Genomic DNA, 18,941 nt, shown 5'->3' with positions numbered 1-18,941 from the left:
AACAGGCCCTTGCCTCGTGCCTCAGAATGTTTGACTTGTGCTAGTGGAAGGGAGGGTGGTTTATTCTGCTTGTAAAGCAACACCAAGTTTGCTTTACCAATGTGGCCTCTGGCTAAGAAGTAAGCCTGGGTAAAGCAGTTGGCAAAAGGAAAGATGTTCCTCTGCAGTGGAACAAAATCTATTCAAGTGCTTCTGCCGCACCATCACATTGGACTACTGAATGGCCCCAGACCAGATTGCCAGAAGCCCCAGAAGAATTGTGTGTTTTATGGAGCCATGTATTTTAGCTTTTAGGTGTGTTGAAAGAGAGCTTAATAAGAAAGTAAATTGACATGAAGTATGACCAACATAACAAAAAAACCCACATTTTTATTTTTTAAAAAATGGTCCTTTGGAGTTTTAATCGTACAAAACATCAATGTTTTGACGTTATACAAACAATGAACAGGACAGCAACAAATACTTATAGCTTCAGGGTCTAGAGACATGTTTTTGGACTGCAGACAAGCTGACACTTTCACAAACATCTACATGTGAGAAAGACAACCTGTTGCCAACACGGCCCAAAGAGAATAAACGCAGACATGAAGGGAGGGGTGCTTCTTTGCTCAGGGTTGTCTTTCCCCCAAGAGCAGAAGAATCAGCTCTCCCTTGAGTCTGCCCCACTTCCTGCTGGTGCTTCCTCTCCCCTCCTGCTCTACAGGATGACACGGTTGACTTGGATATACTACAGCATGCTGGAGAGACCATTTGCCCAAGAGCTTGTCATCTGCTTGTCCTAGGGTGGCATAGGAGGCAGGTAGAGCTCAAGGGGACCTGTGGTGGGTAGGAGGTGGGGACAAGGAAAGAACCACATCCTCTTCTCAGATATCTCTATCTTGGCTCAGGTCGGAGGGTGCCCGCTGGAGAGGTTTGCTTGCCACCATCTGAGACTGTGGAGTGACTTGTCCTTGTACACTGTGGCGGATCCCATATCCAAAATAGATGGCAAAGCCTAGAAGAGAAATGGAGCCCAATGGTCACAAAGCATCCACAGCCAGGCTTCCCTAGCAACCAAGAAATGAACCACCAAGTGAGATTGGGACTGTTTCCTGTTATGGTAGCTTTCACAGACAGGGTGGCTCCTTACCTATTGCCATCCAGACAGCAAAACGGGCCCAGGTACCTGAATCCAGCTTCATCATGAGATAGATATTCACCAAGATACTGAAGAGGGGAAGCAGTGGCAGGCCAGGGACCTGTAAAAGACAAACAGGCCCAATGCAAGCGGATGCAAAACACCTTACCTTTTGGGAAAAACTAGCTACCACCCACAATTTCCATTAGGATTAAAGCTTAGCCTGGTCTTCAATCGGGACTTTCCAGGCAGTGGGGTGGGGAGCCTAAAAGCAGGGGCTGGTGAAGCACAGTCTTAGACCAACCCCTATATTGTGCCTCCAGTACAAATTTCCAGCCTCCAAGTAATGGTATTTAAGGGGAGGGGAGAGGAAGCATGGGGAAAGAATGGCTTTCTCAATATTTTCTAAGGATCCTCTCCTGAAAATCCTTTCCTCCCATCAGTTCCATCATGTTCCTGAAATAGTGAGGTTGTGCAGAAGGAGACTGTTGTCTTGCTTTTTTACAGAATGAAGCAGGAGGCTGGTGCTGCTTTTAAATTAACAGTGGCTGAGCACTCAACTGGAAGACGGCATCCAAGTAGATTGCATTGATGGGAGCTGTGGGGAAGTAGAAGAATGTTGCTTGCAAAATTTCATTGGCATAGAGGGGGCAGGTTGTGATGCTAAGTCATGAATGATATCATAGATATAGGTCAACAGGTACCTACAACAAGCAGCAGTTATCCATAGGGATAGTTGCAGTTGCTGGGGTAGGTTGGGGAAATAATTGCTTTTTACACAATTGGAAGAAGAGGATTCTCATAACAAATGCTATTGCAGAAGAGATGTCACTCAGTTCCCCTAGAGCAGATTGCAAATTCTTCATTTCCCCCTATACTACAGTACAATTGTGCCTTGTATGGGGTTTACGTTCTGGGGATGGCACATATCTGCAGAAACGCATACAGCTGAACTGCTCCCCTTGGAACTGTCCCTGCATGACCATCCTTATCTTCTAAACAAGACAGAGAGTTTTTAAAGCTCTGGGCTGCTCTCACAAGACCTCCCTGGACCGTCCAAGTTCCCACAAGTTCTTTAAAGCCTCCCAGAACCTGGTGAGCAAATCTAGGAGCTTAAAATCTCTTTTTGCATCAGAAAGCCCAGTGCAAAGGAGCGTTTAAGCTGTCCAACTTGTGTGAAATTAATTTGTGGACTTCAACCACACAAGGTTGAAATCACACAAGTTAATTGCATGTAAGATGCGAATGTACTGTACTTGGGAATCCCCCCCACTTCCCCCATCAGAGTTCAAGGTTTGAAGGGAGCAAACAAAGGATCATCCAATGGATCTCTAGGACTACCCTTCCATCTCCAGTAATTTGACAATGAACAGAAAGTCCTAGTCTATTCCTTCTGCAATAGCATGCAAGTGCCCCAAAATCCCACAAGCAAAGGCAGCCCTTTGGCCAGAACTCTTACTTTGAAAGTGAGGCGTGTCTTGCTCTCTGGCTGCCTCCAGATGATGATGGTGCCAACGAGTGAAACAACCAGGAGAACCACACAGGCAACGACCCAGCCAATGCTGCATTGCATGAGAGCTGCTGACTGTTGTGCCAAGATGCCACAGAGAGTGGTGATCATCAGTGCTGCAAGACAAGACCACCAAAAGCCAGATTTATAGAGCTGAAAACTGCCCAATCGTTCCACCTGAGAATCTTTTACCTCAAGGCAGAGACCTCTAGAAGCTGCACACCAACTCACATGCTTGGGGCCAGAGAAGATGGAAGGCTCATTCATTCATTCATTCAATTTGTAGTCCACCTTTCCTCCAAGGAGCTCAAGGTGGCACACATAGTTGTGCCCCCTCCATTTTACTCTCACCACAACCCAGGGCTGAGAGGCAGCGACTGGTCCCAGGTTACTGGGGATCTGGACCCTGCTCTCCCTTGTCCTTGCCTAAACTCTAACCTACTGGTTTGCAAATCTTTTCCTCTGGGCCACAATTTCAGAATAAAAATTTGCTTGCACCACACTGGATTTTTTATTGATAAATTGGAAAACAAAAAGAAACAACTCCCAATAGTATTTGATTTAGAACACAACTGCTTTATAATATGGGACATCCAGAAAGTAGAAAACAATTCAGCTACATAAGAACATATATCATTCCCAAAATATAATGTTGGTTGTCCTTGAATCTTCCCACCACACTTGCTATCCTCTCCTATCACATCAGTGTGGCATACCACACCCTTTGAGAATCATGGCTCTAGCCACCAACAATAGGTGGGCCACAGGTTCCTCATTCCTGTTTTAACTGGAAATATCGGAGTCAGAACATGCAGCACTTATGCTTTGAGCTAACCCACCCACCCACATCCATCTCCACAGCCAAACCAGAGCTCTGCCTTGGGAAGCAGCAGGGGCTCAGCATCACCCCTGTGGTGCACTCCGGCTTTGCCCATCCAGGTGAGCAAACATGCACAGTTTAGACCCGACACATGCCAGCACTTACAGACAACTGTGCTGCTAATGTAGACAATGCGCCCTGAGATGGAAGTTGGAACATCTCCGGAAGGGCAGAAAAGGCGCCTCCAGGTGAACTTGTCTTTCAGGGCCACATGGCCATCACGGAGAGAGAGATTAATCACCACCTTCTCTTCTTCACTTCCATTCATCTCAAGCATTTCCAAGTCTTTGGAGGGAGCGAACAGGTCAGGTTGGTATCTATCAGCAAAGGCAGAAGAGTTTAGTAAAAGGAAACTGCAATTCCCTGTCAGTCCTTCTGCAAAGGAGCATCCACCAGGCCTAGACATGGCTTGGAGAACTCTGTGTGGAGTGCTGCTCACTCCAGGAAGTACCCACCTGAGGATGAGAACACAAACAGCAACCAAGGAGTATGCCAGCAGAGTGCCAATGGACATGAGGTTAACCAGGTCCTTCAGCTCAAAGAGAAATGCCATTAGACCTGCAAGATAATAGCCCCACATGACTCATGGGATGGCTTACTTATTTATTTACTACATTTCTATACCACCTTTATATTCCAAGGACCTCAAGGTGGTGTACGTGGTTCATGCTTCCTCCCCATTTCATCCTCACAACAAACCTTTGAGGTAGATTAGGCTAAGAGATGTTGACTGGCTCAAGGTCACCCAGGGAGCTTCATGGCTGGATGGCGATTCTAACCCTGCTCTTCCAGGTCATAGTCCAACATTCTAACCATTACTCCACACTGGATAGAATCATAGAGTTGTAAGGGACCCCAAGGGTCATGTAGTCCAATCCCCTGCACTGCAAGTATATCAACACGTAGTCCCCCATCCAACTTGAAACTATACTAGACTCTGCTTAGCTTTTTAAATTTGCTAGCAATTTTATTGCTGCACCACTAGGAGCGGTAATGGTGATGGAAGTGTAGAGGGAGAAAGGACAAAGACCCACTAAGATATCCATACCAGCAATGATGCCTGACACAACAGTAGCCACTAAGGGAGTCTTGGTTCGGCTGTGGACCCGGTACAGAAACCTGAAGAGTAGTCCATCTTCAGCCATGGCATAGATCACCCGTGGCATTGGGAATATGGAACCAAGCAAGCTGCATTGGGCAGGAAGAGACATAAAATCAAGACCTGGGCATATCTGAGAACTTCCATACGAAGAGAATGCAGATGGCCAACAGCTCATGAATGGAGTCTGTGGCCACCTTAGCACAAGTTACCCTCATGGTCTGCTTCTGGGTTCAAATCAAGTTGATGGCCTGACTTAAGGAACCTGAAGCCCAGGGTGTCCAAAACACTGTCTACTCCCACATCCACCATACCATCTTCTAGGATGGAGGCAGCCATGTTCCAAGCTTAGATAATGCATGGATTGGCTGGATGCAGAGTGGTGGGAGGCACCAGCTGAGGTACACCCAACAGCGAGCCCAGAAACTGGTGGTGGGATGATGGTGCTGGCCAGAGGGAAAAGAGGGAGCAGACTGGGAGAAGGAGGTGTCAGAAGCTGAAGGGGTAACAGAGTTTAGTGAGCAGGAACAGGCAGGGGGCAGTTCAGACTCTGAGGTGGAAGTGGAAGATAGAGGGAGCAGTCCTGCTGTGACCAGCTCCTCTACCCTTTGGTCTCCTAGAACACGCAATGAAATGAAGAGGGCAAAGCAGAGGAGGGGTGTGCACAGGTGCAGTTTCCGATTGCTTTAGAAAGAACCTGGAGAGGAGGAGCCTTAGGAAGTGTTGGGAGATGGCGGGGACCTTCAGTCCTTGCAACTGCCTTGTTGGAGCAAGACCTACCAAGACCTACCAGGACCACTAGGTCTGCACCGTTTTGGTTTCTTGAATAAAGAGTTAACTTCACTGATTGCTGACCTACGCTTGACAGGTAAGCAGCTACTAGGGCAAGGGCTTTCTCTGTAGTGGCACCCATGCTCAGGGAACTCTATCGTGAGACAGGTTTGCCTCAAACTTTGGTGTGACCCTTGAGGGTACTAGGCGCCCACTTCACTTGAGCCTTTAATGGCATTTAATAGCCTTTTGATTCCCTGTGTTGCCTGCTGGTCTTTTAAAGTATGGCTGATTATTTGATTTATCTTATCTGCTCTTTTATTTGTTTTATAGATTACAGCTCTTTGGCATTTTCTCCACTGGGCAAGCTTCTGTTTGTTAGTTACTCTTCCAACAGTAGGATTGTAGGATTTAAATGCTGAAACCAACTAAACTAAGAGGAAAACTGTGGCAGATGAAGGGAATGGTGATGCCACAGAGTACACAATTTGCATGAAGAAGGTCCTGGGTTCAGTCCCTGGGTTCTTCAGGTAGGGCTGGCAAAGGCTTTTATTTGCAGGTGAGGCAGTGGAAGTGCTGGACCCATTGTCTTGCCTTGATAACGGACTGGATGAGAGCCAATAAACTGAAGCTCAATCCAGATATGACTGAGATACTGTTAGTGGATAGTTCCCTAGACCAGATGGCTGGGATGCTGCCTGCTCTTGATGGGGTTACATTTCTTTTTAAGGAGTAGTTACACAGCTTGTGGGGTGCTTCTGGACCCATTGCTGTCCTTTGAGGCTCAGGTGGCCTTGGTGGTGTTGAGTGCCTTCCATCAGCTTCAGCTAGTGGCCTAGCTACACCCCTATCTGGACAAGGAGAGCCTAATTTCTGTTGTCTGTGCTCCGGTTACCTCTTAGTTAGATTACAAAAAACGCATTGTATGCAGAGCTGCATCTGAAGATGGTTTGGAAATTCAGCTGGTGCAGAATTTGGCAGCCAGGATTGCTCACCAGGTCAAGATGATTTGAGTGTATTATGCTGATCCTGGCCCAACTGCACTGGCTGCCAATTAGCTTCTGGGCCCAATTCAAGTTTTGACCTAGAAAGTCTTAAACGACTCAGACCCGCAATACCTCAAGGACCGCCCTCTCTTGTTACAAACCAACCCAGACCCTGAGAAGATCAGTTGATGCCTTTCCTCGCGTGCCTCTTCCACAAGAGGTCCAGGGGGTGGCAACTCAAGAATGTGGGTCTTTTCTGCAGTGGCAACCCATTTGTGGAATGCTCTCCTCAGGGAGGTTCAGCTGGCGCCTTCATTGTACACCTTTAAGCGCCAGGCGAAAACGTTCCTCTTTAACCAGGGCATTGGCTGATTGACATCTAATGACCTTTTAAAATGTGTTGTGGGAGCGGGGATTCTATTATGTATTTTTACGTCATGAACTGCCCTGATATCTATGAATGAAGGCAGTATACAAATTTAATTAATTCATTAATAAAATAATAATAATAATAATAATAATAATAATAATAATAATAATAATACTGGGTCCACATATGCAATACTATGAGAATCAGACACTGGAGCTAACACAGCTCTTCACGTTTCCTATGTAACAGCAGTAGAAAATTCAGTGCATGCTGCTTTTCCTTATCCCTTACCTGGTGGAGAGGGCACAGAGTGAGCCAATAGCTACCACGTAGCGGGCTGGCTCCCACCCCACAGCCTTGAAGGCATCAGGCAGGGGGCTCTCCTTGTTCACCAAGTAGTAAGGCACCATCAAGGTCAAGGAAGCAGAAACCCCAAAGTAAGCCACAAAGCAGATCAGGAGTGAGGCAATGATGCCAATGGGCATGGCGCGCTGAGGGTTCCGCGCTTCCTCGCCTGGAGAAAGGGGTCGAGACAGAAGAAAACTATCAACTTCAGTTTCTCGCACCTCTTACTCTCAGTTTGTCCCATTTCCACATTATTTTGTGCTTGTTTCTTAAAGTCACCACGACATTTCTCATGCGTGTTTGTCCCCATATATATGTTTTTTGTGTGCGCAGTTTTGTCCTGATGACTGCATCTCTGCAATTCCTCTTAATATGCACTCCCCCCCTTTTTTTTTTGCTGGAGAATTTTGCCACCAAAATTCAGAAAAGGCAGCTGTGTCTTGATTTATGTAACTTGTTTGAATGAGGCTCACATTAAAATGCAGACTGAACAGAACAACTCAGATGAGATTCCAGCAAATTCCTCTCTCATTTACTATACCCAAGACAGGCACAGCCTTGGACCCCCACCCTGCACACATAATTCACACCACACCACATTACTTCAAATATGTGAATCTGCACAGTGCAGGGGTTGTTTACTTGCCCTGCAAATCTACTACTCAGGCAAAGAACATCTCTAGGCAGGAGAACTATTTCATATGAAGTGGGTCTTGGGAACTTCCAGGTGAGGCAGTGCACTGCTGCACGGAGTTGCATTGCTAATGACTTATTTCCCCAGATCACAAGAAGAAACTTCCTGCTGAAAGCACACTACGGAAGAGCAGCTCAGCCTTGCCCTGGGAGAAGAGCAGAGATGCCAGAGGGCCCTGTTGATGCACGCAGCTCACCCCCAGTTGCTGAGCGTGGCATTTCCCTCTCTCTTGACTGCACACCTGCCTGTGGTATGTGGAAATACACACCTCCAGGGTATGTGGAAATACAGAAGGGAATTTCTCACCTAATCGCCACACCCCTCAAATGCAGATACTCTACCTGTGGTTGCAATGCAGTCAAATCCAACAAAGGCATAGAAGCACGTGGCAGCCCCAGAGAGGACCCCCTCGAAGCCAAAGGGAAAGAAGCCACCACTGCCAAAGCGCCCAATGCTGCAAGAGAAAGATGTACTTCAGCAAATTCAAGGAAGCCAAAACGTAGGAGAACAACCTCCTGATGGGCCACTCAGGAATATGTATACTTGATGAATTAAATCTCCCCCTAGAACAGCTGGTCCATGAACCATGAGGGCCTCTCCAAACTGGCTCCTCTCTGCTGCTACTTCCTTTCCTCTTCACCCCTGCTATAGCCAGGGATGGACTTTGGTACTATGGTGCCCTGAGCTAGGCCAAAATTTGGTGCCCCCACTGTTGCACTGTCGGGTTTTAGGAAGAATGTGTAAGGGTTTTGACAGGGTCCTAAAGCCTTCCTAACTCCTTCACAAAGCTGGAAAAAGCACTAACTAGGCTAAGGGAAGGAGGAAGGAGGACTCTAGGACCCTGTCAGAGTCCTCAGGCCTCCTTCCTATGGTGGGACAAGTGCTTACTGGATGCCCTCTCTGCTTGGTGCCTGCTCAGTGCCCAGAGAGGGGAAACCAGTCACATTGCCCTAAAACCATGTGCTGCACAGCACCATAATAAAAACTGGGAGCAGTGAGTGGGTGGCCACCTGTACCCAGATACTATTCTCCACAGAGCAGGACAGGCTGCTGCCTCCCACCCTAAACTTAACAGAAGCTTGGGGAGAAGGTCAGGCAGATGTTATGCAAGGGGAGAACAGCCCTTACCTGCTTCCAGCCTCGTGTTTCCATGTGTGGTTGTGATAATCTTCCTTGGATAAGGTCCAGTTCTTGACATCTCCCTTCACAAAGCCAGCAATGATGACGAAGCTCAGGACCAGTAAGTTGATAGCTGTGAAGATTTTGTTCACCAGGGCAGATTCACTTACACCAAACGACAGCAAACCTGAAAGAGAGTGAGAGATGGGGGCACAGATTTATGCCAAGTCTCTTGGGAGCAGGCCTCCAGGCTTGCTGGGTTAACGGTTATGATCACCTTCACAACATGTTCTAGGGCAGAAGAACCTATTCATGGGGCTCTGAACTACAGCGCTCCATAAACAGACTGTCACTGGCATATTTCAGGAGAACCCTGATTCCACCTCTGCAGTGATTTAAGATCTGTTGAGGCTCTCTCCCTCTTTCATTCTTCTTTGGAGGTTAGACAAGTAAGCTACTTGAGGAGGGGGGCTGTCACCTGGAAGATGGAGCAAGTTTGTTTTCCCCTGCTCTGGTGGATAGCACTTGAACCAATGGCTTCAAGTTACAAGAAAAGAGATTCCGACTAAACATCAGGAAGAACTTCCTGACAGCAAGAGCTGTTCAACAGTGTAACAGACTCCCTTGGGAGGTGGTGGACTCTCCTTCCTTAGAAGTTTATAATCAGTCGAGGTTGGATGGCCATCTGTCATGTATGATCTAGTTTAGATTCCCACATTGCAGAGGGTTGAGCTAGATGGTCCTCATGCCCCCCCCCAACTCTACAAGTCTATGATTATTGCCAAGGAAGAAGGTCCTTACCGCTGCAGAGATTGCCTCACCTGTAAGCAGCAAAACCAGAAAGAGAGCAAAGAAGTCAGGATATTTAGCCAGCACATTCTCCACATGCAGGGCAGTATGATTGTGGAAGAAATTAGAGATGTGGCCGCCAATGATGTTGTCAAAGGTTGAGCTCCAGGCACGAGCGACGCTTGCTGTCCCTGGAAACCAAAAGGAGAGCCCTTCATTAACAAATACAACCTCAGCCGCTTCCAGCCACATACAGAGTGAATGGGCCTCAGCACACCACAGAGAGATGCCCGAGATGAATATGGGAGAACAACTCACAACATCAAGATGAGCCACTTGTTCCAGAAGAAAGCAAAATGCTACTTGTCCTCTCTGGATAGAGATAGCCTGGCCACTGTTATTCTTGTTTGGTAAACTTCAGATTAGACTACTACCATACACTGTATTGCAGGGCTGCCTTTGAAGACTACTTGGAAAGTTAAGTTGGTTCAGGAGGCTGCTGATAGTAACTTGGCCAGGAAGCAATGCCTAGTGAGAAGGTTCTCTACCAGGTGTCTCTATTAGGTAAGGTTAGATGGGTAGTGACAGAGGCTTTTTTTCCCATTGAAGCTTCATTTGAGAATCACCCCTCTCTGAGTAGTAAAGGAGCCACAACATCATTAAGGAGGCAAATTAAACCTCCTGGCTGTTTAGTAGTTTTAGTTCTGTGCTGCTGTTTTGATATTAATTCCTTCTGAACTGTATCCCTCCACTCTATATTTTAGTAATTTTTAGTAAAATTCTTTTGGATATAGTTCAGTCGGGGGGAAACGGCCCCCAAAATATTTTAAATAAACTATGCATAAAATTATTTCTCAACCGTGACTGAACTGTTATGCTATTTGAATCTGTAAGTAATGAGTAATGTAAGTCAAGGTGGCCCCCTACTCCTGAGGGGTTTGGGCGCTGAGAAGGGTGCTTCTTTGATGCATTGCTGCAGGCAAACCTGTTTCTTTGCACCTGATCTCAGGGTGAAATCATTCTTGTCTGCTCATTCAAAGTCACCTCCTTGACTCTGAGCCGAACGGCACGTACCTATCATATAGGAGAGAATGAGGTTCCATCCTGTGGTGAAGGCCCAGATCTCCCCAACTGTGACATAGCTGTAGAGGTAGGCAGAGCCAGCCTTGGGCACTCGGGCTCCAAACTCTGCGTAGCACAGACCAGCTAACACTGATGAGACAGCCGCTATGAAGAAGCAGAGCACGATGGAAGGGCCTGCGTCGTCCACGGCCACCTCCCCGGACAAAACGTAGACACCAGCCCCAAGGGTGCTGCCCACACCAAGAGCTACCAGGTCCAGGGTGGAGAGGCAACGAGACAACTGGGTCTCATCAGAACTGAGGTCCACTGTGCGCTGCCGGATCAGCTTCTTGCCGAAGCTTGCCATGGTTTTCTTTAGCATTCTGGACAATTGTGTAAAATGTCCAATGCTTCCCAAGGATCTAAGAGAAGAGAATGTTGCAGTGTTAGAGCCAGCAATATGGGATGTGCGCCAGCAGGAATGTGGGTAAGGATTTTAAGATGTAACAGAACCATGCCAGTGGTAATGCAAAAATGTGACTGAGGAAGCTGGAGCCCTGTACCACTTGGAATCTGGCAATTCCTTGTTCCCCAGCAGAACCCCATAATGGTGTTCCACTCCTCCTTCCCTTTGTGGTCAAGTTCAGCCATTCAGGGCCAGCACCTTGAGCATTTTTTAAAGCCAACCTATGTTTGTTTTAAGGCTGTGTTTATTCATAAGCTGCAAGTAAGGCAGGAATTGTTACTGAAATAAAACAAAAATTGTTATGAGGGGCAGAAGCAAGCAATCAGGGAGTGTCAGTTCCAAAGCATAATGTTCATCCCGGATCCCCAGAATCTAAGTAACCTGTAACCCAAGGACAGTTGAGGAATTTTCACTGGCCCTTTTTCAAATCAAGTAGGTTAGACTGTGTGGGACAGAAGGTCGGCGGTTCGAATCCCGCCCCCCCCCCCCGACGGGGTGAGCTCCCGTTGCTCGGTCCCTGCTCCTGCTACCCTAGCAGTTCGAAAGCATGTCAAAGTGCAAGTAGATAAATAGGTACCGCTCCGGTGGGAAGGTAAACGACATCTCCATGCATTGCTCTGGTTCACCAGGAGCAGCTTAGTCCTGCTGGCCACATGACCCGGAAGCTGTATGCCGGCTCCCTCAGCCAATAAAGCGAGATGAGCGCTGCAACCTCCGAGTCATCCGCAACTGGACCTAAGGGTCAGGGGTCCCTTTCCCTTTACCTTAGGTTAGATTGTAGCTTTTAAGTCTAGGGCAGCAGTGGCTAACTCTCAGTTCTGGGGCATGATCCAGCCCTCCAAGACCCTAGTGATTTTGGCATTAGCGTTAAAAGTGGGGAGGGATTAAATTAGGCATAGCACTGGATTGGGCAGAAGCCAGTGCCCTGATGGGGATACAAATTGCCTCCTATCCAGGCATCTGTTTTGTTGAGTGACATTATGGCAATCCGGGGGGGGGGGGGGGAGGAAGGACCCTAAGCTCACACACGACAATTTCATAGAACCTATACTCAAAAGCGTATACAGACAGGCAATGGTTGTGATCAACCAAGTTCTATTCATGAGTAGACTCATTGGAATGAACGGGCCAACGTTATTTGTGCCTTTAATTTATACGGGTCTACTCCAAGTAGGACTAGCATTGGATGCAACCCCATTGGGTCTCAACCCAGAGTATTTAAGGTAAATGTTGCTGTTGGAAACGGCAGAGGCTAGCTTAGCAGCCAAAGGGATGGTGGTTACACATTAAATCCACATACCCTGCAGGTGTCCATGAAGGTTAGCAAAAGGCAGCTCTTGGGATTAATAGTGTTTACACAAGATAAAAAGGCAGGAAGATATCTTCAGCTATTAACCAAAGTTTAAACCAACTTTGGTTAACAGACAACATAACAAACTTTAGTCCAGAACATCCAGCTATGGGCCAGGCGGAATGAGACCTTGGGGTCAGTGTTAAGTCTGGCACATGATGCACAGGACAAAACTTGCACCCCACTTTCCCGAATCTGCTGTTAAAAGTCCTGTGTAGATGCAAAAGACAGCATCTTTTTTTAAAAAAGTGCTCTCAAGATTTCACAAATAAATGAATGCAACTTGACAAGTACTGAAATCACAAGGTGGTTTCAATCCCACCTAACCAATCACAGAGGGGGAAATAACTCCATGTCAATAGAGCTTGGGCTAAGACAGTGATCCCATGGAGGCAAGGAATGAAGTTGTAGATAATGCTTATGGATTGATTGATTGATTGATTGATTGATGGCAAATTTAGTAAGAGTGAAAAAGAAGAAAAGGTGTTGGCTGTCAATGACAAAAATAAATTCATTGATCCTGATGTAATTGAATAAATTAATGTAAGCAATATCAATGAAATAATAGTGACTTATATATAAGTACTTCTAACTTCGTATTAATTAATGTAACATTTTTATATCTACCTGTGCATTTTTGTAATATTTTGTTTAAGTTGTCTGCTGTTGCTTCAGTTTTATGTACACCGCTTAGAAATGTTTTTAACATATTAAGTGGAATAAGAAATTAAATAACCAATCAGTCAGCCCATATGTCCTATGTGGCACTTCCTGGTCTTCCCAGAATTGATGTAATCAAATCAGAAACAGTGTACGGAACTAAAAGCACCAGCAGCATTCTGAACAGGGAGTTTCTGTATCAGATGCTTCTCTAGGACAGACAGAGAACTTGAATTAAAGCTCTGGGGCACCCTCCATACTACAATTCCCACCAGCCACCCCCAGGAATCCAAAACAAAGAGACCCAGAAGAAATTGAAGGATACCAGCCAATCTTCTGCTTGCTCAACACAAACTAGGTTTTCCTTGTCTGTTTTTCAAAAGATAAAAAGGATTTCATCTGTGCTCTTTGTGAAAAGTTTGCACTAGGCTCAGACAAATCATAACAGTCTCATCGCAGGCAAACAGAAGAGTGGTTATTTTTACAAGGCTGGGCTAATGACATCCACACTGCCCGGTCTTAGTACCAGCACAAGTGAAACCCCCAATTCTCAACTCACTCCATTCCCACAAAGCATTTCCATTCTATTTCCCAGTGTTTCTGCCATGGAAATGCAGCACACCAAAGTTGATTTGCTGCAAAGATCCAAACTGTGCTCCTCTTCAAAGGCTTCCCTGCCTGCTTGCCCAGCAGCAATTCTTACCTATCACAGGCTACCAAGCAAGGGGTGCACAGTCTTAACATTTGTAGGAACATCAAAGTATGTATATACACCAACTGCTTCAGTCCCAAATAACTACCTTTATAGCAGGGGAAACATCTCCCTGTAATCCTTCTAACAGCAAACTTGTGGGAGATTTGCAGTATAAACAAAACAAAAAACTAACAATGCATATTCTTGTTCATGGGAGCCAGCTCCTAGGGTCCTTTAAGTACCCTCCCCAATAAAATATTGGAGGAGGCTGCCCCCCCTAAGTTGATGCGCCACATCTTGTGATGGATTATGTGGGGCGGGGCTTACCCCCCCCAATATTTTATTCAAGTTGGCATCCCGTTCTTGTTAATTAGTAAGTCTAGGGGCTAATGACCACAGAGCTATAAATTTATAGATAGGCAGACTCAAACCATAGGAATGCATTTAGTGGAGAGAGAGCTCTGTGTGGTGTCATTTCCCATGCTTCCAGTGGCAGGAAGAAATGAGAAATAAAAAACCTTCTTCTTCCTGTCAGTAACTCTCTCTTTGATGGAAAGATGGATATCTCCTTCAGCATGTCTTCAGTGGAGATGGATGTCTCCCTGAGTGTAGACTGTGTTTTAGAATTCAACTATGCATTTTCTAACCTAGAATTATTTTTGCCTGCTGTTTGCTTAAAACAAGGGCAAGACCTTTAAAGAAGTAAAAAATATCTTCAACTTACTTACTGTTTTGATTCTCTGTTAAGCGGGATAAGAAGGGGAAGCCAGCTTACTTCGTTAGTTGGACTTGCTCAAAGAAAGGTTTTATAGCCTAATTCCTATGCTTTTAAATTTGCTGCCAATGGTGGGATTTCAAAACTCCATTCAACCCACACACGTGGGTGCCTGGAGGGATAAATTGCAATTATGGTAATACATCCTCTCCTACCTATTAGAACCCATCCTGCAAAACTCAATAGGCTGAGTATCAACAGGAGAAGAAAGAGGTAGGTCAGCAAGCCTCAAGGTATATAGAGGTACAACACTGGGAAACAAAAGGGCCAACTCTCTACAACACCTGAAAGAGCCCAATGAGAATGAAGCATGTACAGTGTGGCTTCCAGGAGCTGTTAGAACACTGCGTATCAGTTGCAAATTAAGAATAGGAAAAGTAGGAGTGTGCAGGGGAGAAATGGAACTGGCTTGCTTGAACATAGTGCCAGCTCTGGATTTTGGAGACCCTTTAGGCAAGACACCCTTGACACCCCTCCCTCAATTGAGTTTACCTACACACTGCAGCAGGTCCAGGGTGCTCTTGCCAGTGGACCCTGTGCTGGGATGTGAGCCTCCAGTCTAGCAGATGCCTAACCATGCTGACATTTAACCAGCTCTGACCTTACAACTTAGTGGGATGCAACTCAGCAACATTTTGTTGCAGGTCCTGCTTGTTGTATATAACCAGCCAACTGCAGAATTTCCATCATCTGTGCTGCCTCAAGGAATCAATAAAGATGCCATCTACCCAGCCTGTCTATCAAGCTGACTGATTGCACTGTCGGGAGACAGAGGAAAGCAGAGGCCCTCTCGTTTCCTCTTTCTGCAGCATTGATCTATGAAGACTAATGACCATCTCCATCTGCTATCAGACCATCTGCTTTGTTTGCTAACAGGGAAAAGCGCTATTTATGAGCATCCTGGAGAACCCACAAGTGAAAGCATAGAAAAACCGGGATTTGGCAACATGTAACTAAAAGGAAAGTCCTGTGCCATTAACAGTTCTGTGGTTGGCAGAAGGAATCACAGGCGCAACAACAGCCAAAAACCAGCTATGAAAAAGATATTGGCAACAGGGAAGCCAGTACTAATATTTTTGGATCTATCTCTGGTTTATTTCCTTCCCTTTCCTGCTCCTTTAGAGACACAGAAAATGTGCAAAATGTTTCCCAACCCAGAGATAGTTTTTTACATCAATGGAAGGAAACTGGCATGCAGAAGGTACAAAGAGAAGATCAACAAAGAGACGCCCTCTGCAGTTGGCCAGCTGACATCCCAGAACCCAGGAGCATCTTTTCAGAAGAAGAGGATTGGGGTCCCTTCTAGTACAGCTGTGGGTGTGAAGGAACCCACAACATGGATGCTTCACTTCGGCCTCCTAGTAATCTCTCTGACCACATCCCAAGCCCTGCCTTGATGTGATTTGGCCCCCAGGCCTCAGGAGTAAAGGCTACAGTGGACTTGGCTGAAGGGCCTGGCTGCTGGATCTGCCCAGTGTGCCATCTATTCCAGCATCCCATTTTCAGAAAGGTCAACCAGATGCCTATGGGAAGCCCACAACTCCTTTCTCCTCTGGAATGCTGGAGCCTCCACAGAAGCTGCCAGATGGCTCTGTCGCCAGAGGTCCCCTCATGAGGAATGGTCTACTCAGAAGAACAGAGGGGATCTAGCTGCAAACAAGACCCAACCCAAATCAAGACCTTGTTATACTAACCGCTGAATCTTCTCTGTGGAGAGGTTATGTTACGTAATACATTTGACTATTATTGAATATGGAAGCTTATGTCTAAAGTCAATAGATGGAACAAACACCATTAGATGTACTGGTGGATAAGTGTTTAATGGTTCTAGTATTTATTTTAAAAACCAGTGAAAATTGTTTTAAACAAACAAACAAACAAACAAACAAACAAACATTGACCCAGCAAATGAGCAGCAGGAAGAGGAGCTGGCCATGAGGATATATGTGTAACTGTCTGCTATGAACCCTTGGTGGGTTAACAATTCCCTGTTGAGTTCCTTAACGTCCGGATCATGGCCACAGACAGCACCATTGGGGACTGCAGGGTTCTTTTGATGGAACCCAGAGTTTACCCTTTGAAGCCGAAATGTTAAGGAAGCATCTTGTTAGCGTGGGAGTTGCAATAACATTGCTTTGGTCCTTTGCGTCACCCTCCTGGCTCCTGACAAACAGGAGGGGAAGTGTCACCTTGATGGATGTTCGCCATCAGCCAAAGGAACGCAAACTTCCATTTCCAGCAGAGTGGAATAAAAATGGAAAAAGTTATGTGAGGAAACACATTTTTCAAGCCTGGGTCTGTTGTGGGAACAGTGCCCAGAAATGATCTCAGCAGGTGGAAGTATTAAGATTTTGCCCCCTGGCTACCAGCGACCGCTTCTTCCCACAAACCAAAGTGCCTGTTCAGCCTGTGCATGGGGAGGGGGAGAACCCCTGGATGAACACACCAGGACAGCTTCGTCCTCCCATCCCCCTGCAACCAAGCCTAGCATAAACCTCCAGAATCACACACTCCAGTGCAACAGGAGAAAGTCAAGTGCACACAGCTTACAAAAGCCAGCAGCTTTGGTTTGTTTTTCTTTATGTAACCGTTTGACTTCACACACACTCAGCAGTTCCAGGCTGCCGTGATCATGGCACCATTTCTAGAAAGACAAAAGCAAACTTGCCTGCTGTGCTCTGGTCTAGGAATCCTACTACCCTAGAAACAGTCCAGTGCTGGTCAGCCAGGACCGGAGGCCACTACTTGCTGCCGTCATGAAGGATGGGAAGCTCTGCTTGACCGGGGGGGGGGGGGGATCCAAGCAGGAGCTGACATGAGATGGCTGGACAACTACCAGACAAAACTGCCTAGCAGCATATTCCTCAGTAGAGATGTGGGAACAGGCTGGCTAAGCTGCTTAGGAAACCTTTTAGTGTTCCTACATATTTTTTAGGATTTGTTTTAATATTAAATAAACATGGGGGCGGATTTTTTTTTATTTAAGGAAGCCTTTTAGTTTGATTGAGAAAAAGCAGTTGATAATGCAAAACTCACTGGCTGGGTATGGAGTTTGGTGGGCGTGGAAGGAGAGCAGAAGGCCACAGAAGACTGCTGAGGAGCAGCAAGCTACTGCCTCTGACAGCAAGATCTGTTCAACAGTGCAACAGACTCCCTCGGGAAGTTGTGGACTCTCCTTCCATGGAGGTTTTTAAGCAGCTGGATGGATCTCTGTCATGGGTGCTTTAGTGGAGATTCTTGCATTGCAGGGGGCTGGACTGGATGACCCTTGGGGGTACCTTGCAACTATTCAATCCTATTATTCTATTATTTTTATTTATTCAATTTATATACCAACCTTTATCAAAAGCTCCCAGGGTGCTGTACATCATTAAGAACACATTTTACAGAGCATAATAATTACATAATGCAAAGCATAATAATAAAATAGTCATACTAACAATCTCCTTCCCCGCCCCCCAACATTTAAGAGGCCATACGTTATTTAATAGTCTAGGCTTGGGTAAAGAGGAACATTTTCACCTGCCATCTAAAGACATGTAATGATGGTGCCAGGCGAGCCTCTCTGGGAAGAGCATTCCCCAGTCGGGGAGCCACTGCAGAAAAGGCCTGTTCTTGTGTTCTCTCCGAACCTCTCAGGGTCATACAGAAGTGCCTCAGATGACAAGTGCAACGTTTGGGTCAGTTCATATGGAGAGATGTCTCTAATTCATGGTGTTTCTAATTCAGTGGTTGTGCCTTGTGGATACTTGGGACAGGGGGAAGTGTGCCAGAGAGTCCACTATGGATCATTAGGGGGACCTTCCCTATAAAACAAAGGATTATAAACAACAAGCGTATTAAGAGTTAGCAGCAAACCTTGGAGAGATGCAGCAGCCTGCTCACTTTAACCTGAATGGGCTTGCTACAGAAGACAGGGCGGGTTGCCATTTATCTCCCCACCTGCCCACAGCAAGCTGGGGTGGAAAGGACTCAGTTGGAGGAGCATCTCAAGGGGCAGGTTCTCCAGGTTCAATCTGGCCCTTGTTGCAAAGCAGTACCACAGAGCTGGGCCAAGTCACCATCCAGAGAACGAGACCAAATAAAAATGAGGATGAAAGAAGAGAGTCGGAAAAGGGAAAAGATGGAATAAAAGAGTCCTTAAGAAGTAGTGCCACTCGTGAAAAGCGGCAACAGGAAATCATTCCATCTGCAGAATGCTCCACCTGCTTAGAAATTTCTGCCCGCAACACTTAGTTTCAAAGTGCAGCATC

General features: G+C 46.3%; 1 protein-coding gene across 2 annotated transcripts in view; it reads right to left on the bottom strand.

The window, feature by feature from the left end:
• Positions 1-349: 349 nt before the first annotated feature.
• The window catches only part of SLC7A3 (solute carrier family 7 member 3), a 31,150-nt gene continuing 12,558 nt past the window's right edge, over positions 350-18,941 (bottom strand). For both annotated transcript variants that reach the window (XM_083422618.1, XM_083422619.1), the window contains 11 exons: positions 10,755-11,164; positions 9,713-9,871; positions 8,901-9,078; positions 8,114-8,226; positions 7,025-7,247; positions 4,556-4,695; positions 3,963-4,065; positions 3,613-3,824; positions 2,577-2,743; positions 1,130-1,238; positions 350-994 (listed from right to left, as the gene is read on the bottom strand). In XM_083422618.1, coding sequence (XP_083278744.1) covers positions 864-994; positions 1,130-1,238; positions 2,577-2,743; positions 3,613-3,824; positions 3,963-4,065; positions 4,556-4,695; positions 7,025-7,247; positions 8,114-8,226; positions 8,901-9,078; positions 9,713-9,871; positions 10,755-11,124 — 1,905 coding nt within the window. In that variant the 5' untranslated portion in view covers positions 11,125-11,164 and the 3' untranslated portion in view covers positions 350-863. The remainder of the gene's footprint in view (positions 995-1,129; positions 1,239-2,576; positions 2,744-3,612; positions 3,825-3,962; positions 4,066-4,555; positions 4,696-7,024; positions 7,248-8,113; positions 8,227-8,900; positions 9,079-9,712; positions 9,872-10,754; positions 11,165-18,941) is intronic.

This window comes from Podarcis tiliguerta, assembly GCF_965153285.1.
Source record: "Podarcis tiliguerta genome assembly, chromosome: Z".
NCBI lineage: Eukaryota > Metazoa > Chordata > Lepidosauria > Squamata > Lacertidae > Podarcis > Podarcis tiliguerta.
Note: the sequence above shows the minus strand (reverse complement) of the source record. Positions and strands in the feature narration are given on the sequence as shown.